Raw genomic sequence first — 7,824 nt, forward strand, 5'->3', positions numbered from 1 at the left:
CAACCTTCACAAGTACTGTGCAGTAGTCACTCCTAACAAGCCCATCATGGGCAGATGCACCTACATCAGCAGTGCGACACACCGTCTTCCTTTGCCTGTTCCACACTTGATATTTTGGATTGTGCTGTCTGGCATCTCCCCATGATGGGACCCTACGAGGAGTAAGGAGCTCCTGGTGGGATTGATCAAGGGATTGTAAGAGCACTCGAGCTTCTGTGTCATATCGGGCAAAACAAGGCAGGCTCAGTCCTAGTTGGTTCTGTTTCTCACTAATATTTGGGGAATGCGTCAAGATTGGAGGCCATTCAACAACAGCCTGCACGGCTGTACTCAGTTTTACACTTCACAGCAAATTCCCAGGAACTGCACTGGGAATGCCCTGTCTCTCAGATATCAGAATAGATGGCACAGAGGTACAGTTGGAAAGGGGGGGTCCTAGAAGTCATTTATGAAGTCTCAGTGTCAGATCAAATTTAGAAAAGGAAACGTGAATTAGCATTCGCCACTTTTCTTCAGCTAAACAACGTTGAAGATACTTGGTCTGTTGAACCTCACTTGGAAAATACTTTGAAGGTTAGGGGAATTGAATGTGATAGACTGGCATTATAGCATTACTCCTGACTGGGCTGACCAAGTCCTCAAAGTCACATCTGCTAGACTGAGCATACAGCAGGTGATGTGGCAGCAAACATCAAGAAGGGAAGAACCCTCTTAACCACATCTTCATTTGTTGCACACACCCAGGCTTACAGCAAGGTCCATTTGTCAAATTCACACAGAAAACAAGAAAACAAAAATCAAAACAGCAGTCTCTCAGACACCATATGCAAAAATGATCACTGGGCACCTCTGTTTGGACAGATATATAGTCGGGCCCCAGTACGTAGCTCAACAGTCCTCTTCAGGACATCTTCTGCTCACCCTATTGGGGAGGAGATGCCCTACGAGACAGGCTGTCCAACTTTGTCCTGACTGGGGAGCCACAACCTGCAGGATGACTACCTTTGTGGGCAAAGAAAGAAAACTTTAAATTCTGCAACTGCAATGTCAGAACACTCACTGGGTGAACATCTAGAAAGTAGAGTTGTAATCATAAGATAAAGGACTCCTAAATTCACATCACTGTTCTCAGTGAGGCTCAGCTTCCTGGGGAAGAGGTTACATCAAGACATTGTGTAGTCATAATACAGATTTGGAAAGAAAATGGACTTCCCTATTCAAAGAAACAAAGAAACCTACAGCACAGGAACAGGCCCTTCAGTCCTCCAAGCCTGCGCCGATCAAGATCCTCTGTCTAACCTGTCATCTACTTTCTAACGGTCTGTGTCCATTTGCTCCCTGCCCATCCATGTACCTGTCCAAATATATCTTAAAAAGACGCTAACATGTCTGCGTCTACGTCTACCACCTCCGGTGGCAACTCGTTCCAGGCACCCACTACCCTCTGTACAAAGAACTTTCCACGCATATCTCCCTTAAACTTTCCTCCTCTCACTTTGAACTCGTGACCCCTAGTAATTGAGTCCCCCACTCTGGGAAAAAGCTTCTTGCTATCCACCTTGTCTATACCCCTCATGATTTTGTAGACCTCAATCAGATCCCCCCTCAATCTCCGTCTTTCTAATGAAAATAATCCTAATCTATTCAACCTCTCTTCATAGCTAGCACCCTCCATACCAGGCAACATCCTGGTGAACCTCCTCTGCACCCTCTCCAAAGCATCCACATCCTTTTGGTAATGTGGCGACCAGAACTGCACACAGTACTCCAAATGTGGCCAAACCAAAGTCCTATACAACTGTAACATGACCTGCCAACTCTTGTACTCAATACCCCACCCACTGAAGGAAAGCATGCCATATGCCTTCTTGACCACCCTATTGACCTGTGTTGTCACCTTCAGGGAACAGTGGACCTGAACACCCAGAGCTCTGTTCATCAATTTTCCCTCGGACTTGTCCATTTACTGTATAGGTCGCCCTTGAATTTGATCTTCCAAATGCATCACCTCGCATTTGCACGGATTGAACTCCATCTGCCATTTATCTGCCCAACTCTCCAGTCTATCTATATTCTGCTGTAATTTCTGACAGTCCCCTTCACTACTCCTCCAATCTTAGTGTCATCAGCAAACTTGCTGATCAGGCCACCTACAGCTTCCTCCAGAATTTCAGAAATGCAACAACTTCAATTATCCTCAAGATAAGTGGTGAATCATGATCTGGAAACTGTCAAAGTATTTCCCTCTTGACCAGATCAGTAAAAATTCTGACATAAATTTTTCTGAATCACCTACTCCCCAGAAAAATCTGCCCAGAGACACAATCTTGTTTTAAACATTCCAGGCAAACCTTTACCTTGTTTATAATACCAGACAAATAGAAAATGTTGAGAACAAATCCATTACCTCAACATTGCATTGATCGATCTGACCAAGACATTTTACTCAGGAAATCACATGGCTTTGAATTGTTCTCCAAATACTTGGACGTGTAAGAAATTTCATTACATTCCAATTCAGTTATTATAATATATCTGAAACTACCTAAAACATGAACCACCCTTTAAGTGGTTTTTAACATTTGTACTAAAGGAAAAGCTCTTTCACCCAAGTTGCCTCTATGCAAAGTTGAACTCACCAGAGATGTACATGGTTTTCAGTTTGCAAATGACTGCAGCGATGCTGCCCATTCTGCAAGTCACTCACAATCTCTTCAATTCTGCAAACAAGAAACTCAGCCTATCCTTGAATGCTGCTGAAACAAAATTCATATCAACCCAGACCTATTCAGCCAAGTATTCCATGTTGCCAAAAAAGTTCAAGGAGACACTCTGGAACATGTTGAGAACTTCCTGTATCTTGATAACAACTTCTCTCACATTGTCATTACTGATAAGATCCAAACACCAGATCAAGCGGTGTCAACCCAGCCTTCTACAAGCTACAACATTAAGTATTGACAACAGAGACTTGCACAAGTCAGCAAAGTCCCAGTTGTCATTAATGCACTCTTGTACTGTAACAAACAGAACAGTACAGCACAGCACAGCCCCTTCGATCCACAATGTTGTACCAACCTATTATCCTAAGATCAATCTACCCTGCATACCCTACATTTTACTAACCTCCATGTCCCTATCCAAGAGTCATTTAAAAGTCTCTAAATTATCTGACTCCACTGCCAATGCCAGCAGCACATTCCACATGCCCACCACTCTCTGTAAAGAGGCTACTTCTGGCATCTCCCCTACACCATCCTCCAATTACCTTAAAATTATGGCCCCTCATAATAGTCACTTCTGCCCTGGGAAAAAGTGCCTGACTATCCACTCTATCTATGCCTTTTATCATCTTATAAACCTCTATCAAGTCACCTCTAATCCTTCTTCTCTCCAATGAGAAAAGCCCTAGCTTCCTCAACCTTGCCTCGTAAGACCTGCCCTCCAGTCCAGGCAGCATTCTGGTAAATCTCCTCTGCACCCTCTCTAAAGCTTCTACATCTTTCCTGTATTGAGGTGACGAGAGCTGAACGCCATATTCCAAAAAGTGTGGTCTAACCAGAGTTTTAGGGAGCTCCAGCATAACCTCACAATTCAAACTCAATTCACCTGCCAATGAAAGCCAACATACTATACACCTTCTTTACAACCCTATCAACTTGGGTCACTGTGGACATGCATCCTAAGATCCCTCTGTTCCTCCACACTGCTGAGAATCCTGCCATTAATCCTGTATTCTGCATTCAAATTTGACCTTCCAAAGTGAATCACTTCACACTTTTCTGGGTTAAATTCCATCTACCACTTCTTTACCAAGATCTGCATCCTGTCAATGTCCTGTTGCAAGCAATACTAGCCCTCCACGCTGTCTACAATTCCAACCTTCGTGTCATCAGCCAACTTACCAACCCACCTTTCCACACCCTCATCCAAGTCATTTATAAAAGGAAGATCACAAACAGCAGAGGTCCTGGAACAGATCCCTGCAGAACACCACTGGTCACTGAGCTCCAAGCTGAATACTTTCCATCTACTACCACCCTTTGTCTTCTATTGGACAGCAAGTTTTGTATCCAGACAACCAAATTTCCCTGAATCCCATGCCTCCTTACTTTCTGAATGAGCCTACCACATGGGGCCTTATCGAATGCCTTGATAAAATAAAATGACTGTGCATCAGCAAAATAAAAGCATTAGAGAAATTCCACCAGTAATGCCTCCACCGCATTCCCCAGATTCAAAATGTCATTCAAACAAACACATGCAACATTCTTGATGCTACTTCACAAATATTCAGAAACACCCCTGAAAAAAAAACCATCTAAAATGGACAGAACATTTGGACTCTCACTCACCAAATGTCCAGCCAGCCCTCTAGATAACAAGGCATACTTTGCAGAAAGATCAAACTGAAGCATAAATTGTCTCACACTCACTCGACAAATGCTGTGAACATGCTGGAGTATTTGCTTTAACACCCAAGGAATTAAAACAAAAGTCCTACAAATGCTGAGATCTTAAATAGCATTCCAAATCAGACTCAATGTTTACCTTGCCTCTCTCTCTACTGAGGATGCCAGACCAACTGAGTTTCTCCAATTCTTTCAGTTTTTATTATTACTGGGCATTACAAAGCATTAATTCACATAACTGCACAAAATCTGAAATAAACACTAACATCTAAAATTTAACATTTAAATTTGGCATTGAAAATTTGAATTAAGATGAAATTGTTCACGTTATACATGATATATTGTTTCTGTTAAGAACATTATAGTTCATGCAATAACGTAGAGCACAAATTATATCACATTCTATAATACTGGAATCATACTGTACAATGAGTCAATGATTGCTATTAAAAACAAAATCTGCTTGACCATTATTTGTTAACATTCATACTAAAAGGGTCATATTAATAGGGTCAGTGAGCCAGGAGTGAAGGCCTGGTGAAGCTTGTGATGCAAGACCGGAAGAGAGGAAACTTCCTCCTTCCCTTTACCTGCGGAGCGAGGAACAGCCAAAGGCCAGAATCCTAAAATGCGAGAGAGGAAATGGGGAGGGAGCCGATCACGGCCTCACCAGATCCCACCCCCTCGATAACGACACCGCCACCGTCCCTACCCCTCCAGCGCTCACCACCCACCTACCAACAACAACAGCTCTCAGACGCCGCTGTCCCTCTAGCTACACCTTCTGACATTGGCTATTGGAATCCTGGCCGATGATTGGTCCGTCCAATTCTCACCTCCGATTGGTCGAGAGTGATGCATCTGAATAGTTCACGTTTGTGCTCACGTCGACCTGTTGTACAAAGGTGAAGGACCAGGTGACGGGGTGTGCTTCAAAGCTAATGATTTCAAATAACCTGGAATTCTGTAATCTGGTGTCATGTGACTCCTGAATATGTCCTCCACATCAATACAATTCCTCAACATCTGCAGTGATCCCAAATTGAGCTTTGGCTTTGGCAATGCAGTTGTGGGTGCAAATTACTAACTTATTGCAATTTGAACATTGCAAATTGCATGTAGTAAAGAACATCTGGAGTTAGAATTAATCAGGGCATCCAAGAAGACATTGGATTAATAATTGAAAAAACAGATGAGGATACAGGATAAAGACAAATATTCCATCAGCTACATGGTTATGAAACAAGTTGCAAATCAACACAGTTGCGTTGAGTGAACATTCCCATCTTTTTTTCCTTCATCTACAATGATGTGGGTCATCACGGATCACGTGAAAGTTTAGTTTTCAGTACCTCCCAGCATTTTATAGAGCCACAATAACAGAGTGTGAAGCTAGATGAACACAGCAGGCCAAGCAGCATCTCAGGAGCACAAAAGCTGATGTTTTCGGCCTCGACCCTTCATCAGAGAGGGGGACGGCGAGAGAGTTCTGAAATAAATAGGGAGACAGGGGGAGGCGGACCGAAGATGGATAGAGGAGAAGATAGGTGAAGAGGAGAGTATAGGTGGGGAGGTGATAGGTCAGTCCGGGGAGGACGGACAGGTCAAGGAGGCGGGATGAGGTTAGTAGGTAGGAAATGGAGGTGCAGCTTGAGGTGGGAGGAGGTGATAGGTGAGAGGAAGAACAGGTTAAGGAGGCGGGGACGAGCTGGGCTGGCTTTGGGATGTAGTGGGGGGAGGGGAAGAACTGGGTTGGTTTGGGGATGCAGTGGGGCACGGGGAGATCTAGAAGCTTGTGAAGTCCACATTGATACCATTGGGCTGCAGGGTTCCCAAGCGGAATATAAGTTGTTGTTCCTGCAACCTTCGGGTGGCTTCATTGTCGCACTGCAGGAGGCCCATGATGGATATGATGTCTAAGGAATGGGAGGGGGAGTTAAAATGGTTCATGATTGGGAGGTGTAGTTGTTTATTGCAAACTGAGCGGAGGTGTTCTGCAAAGCAGTCCGGAAGCCTCCGCTTGGCTTCCCCAATGTAGAGGAAGCCACAACGGATACAGTCGATACAGTATACCACATTAGCAGATGTGCAGGTGAACATCTGGTGATATGGAAAGTCATCTTGGGGCCTGGGATCGGAGTGAGGGAGGAGGCGTGGGGGCAACTGCAGCACTTCCTGCAGTTGCAGGGGAAGGTGCCAGGTGTGGTGGGGTTGGAGGGGAGTGTGGAGTGGACAAGGGAGTCACAGAGAGAGTGGTCTCTCCGGAAGGCAGTCAAGGATGGGGATGGAAAAATGTCTTGGGTGGTGGGGTCGGATTGTAGATGGCGGAAGTGTCGGAGGATGATGCGTTGTATCCGGAGGTTGATGGGGTGGTATGTTAGGACGAGGAGGATTCTCTTAGGGCAATTATTGCAGGGGTGGGATGTGACGGATGTGTTGCGGGAAATGCGGGAGACACAGTCAAGGGCATTCTCAACCACTGCGGAGGGGAAGTTGCAGTCCTTGAAGAATGCGGACATCTGGGATGTCCGGGAGTGGAATGCCTCATCCTGAGAGCAGATGCGGCGGGGGGGAAGGAATTGGGAATAGGGGATGAAATTTTTGCAGGATGGTGGGTAGGAGGAGGTGTATTCTCGGTAGCTCCTCCCTGGGCTGACCTATCCCCTCCCCATCTCACCACCTATACTCTCCTCTCCACCTATCTTCTCCTCTATCCATCTTCAATCCGCCTCCCCCTCTCTCCCTATTTCTTTCAGAACCCTCTCCCCATCCCCCTCTCTGATGAAGGGTCTAGGCCCAAAGCGTGAGCTTTTGTGCTCCTGAGATGCTGCTTGGCCTGCTGGGTTCATCCAGCTTCACACTTTGTTCTCTTGGATTCTCCACCATCTGCAGTTCCCATTATCTCTGATCACAATTTTATAGTGCCACCATGCTTTTTACTGCAGAGTCATTAGGGATCAAAAGTACAGAAGAATCATGGAATCCCTACATTGTGGAAACGGGCCTTTGGCCCAATAAGTCACACCAAACCTCAGAGCATCCCACCCAGACTCATTGCCCTATAACTCACCTAATCTGCATATCCCTATGGGCAATTCAGCATGGCCAATTCACCTCACCTGCACATCTTTGGACTGTGGGAGGAAACCGGGGCACCCAGAGGAAACCCACACAGTCACGGGGAGAATGCGCAAACTCCACACAGACAGTCGCCCGAGGCTGGGATTGAACATGGGTCCTGGATGCTGTGAGATGATTCTTTGGCCCATCACATCCAGAACAGTCACAAATAAACACCTGACTATTCTAGAACTTGAGACAACAAGGTGTAGAGCTGGATGAACACAGCAGGCCAAGCAGCATCAGAAGTGCAGGAAAGCTGATGTTTCAGGCCTAGACCCTTCTTCAGAAT

At 45.4% G+C, this 7,824-nt stretch overlaps 1 protein-coding gene across 2 annotated transcripts in view; it reads right to left on the minus strand.

The window, feature by feature from the left end:
• The window catches only part of nadkb (NAD kinase b), a 54,524-nt gene extending 49,308 nt beyond the window's left edge, over positions 1 to 5,216 (minus strand). Inside the window, exon 1 of one of the 2 annotated variants that reach the window (XM_048542626.1) lies at positions 5,151 to 5,216. In XM_048542626.1, coding sequence (XP_048398583.1) covers positions 5,151 to 5,203 — 53 coding nt within the window. In that variant the 5' untranslated portion in view covers positions 5,204 to 5,216. Of the gene's footprint in view, positions 1 to 5,002; positions 5,129 to 5,150 lie in introns of those variants that run through there. The other variant, XM_048542627.1, reaches the window with a different exon arrangement.
• Positions 5,217 to 7,824: the final 2,608 nt, after the last annotated feature.

Source organism: Stegostoma tigrinum, chromosome 14 (assembly GCF_030684315.1).
Source record: "Stegostoma tigrinum isolate sSteTig4 chromosome 14, sSteTig4.hap1, whole genome shotgun sequence".
In the NCBI taxonomy this organism is placed as follows: Eukaryota; Metazoa; Chordata; class Chondrichthyes; order Orectolobiformes; family Stegostomatidae; genus Stegostoma; species Stegostoma tigrinum.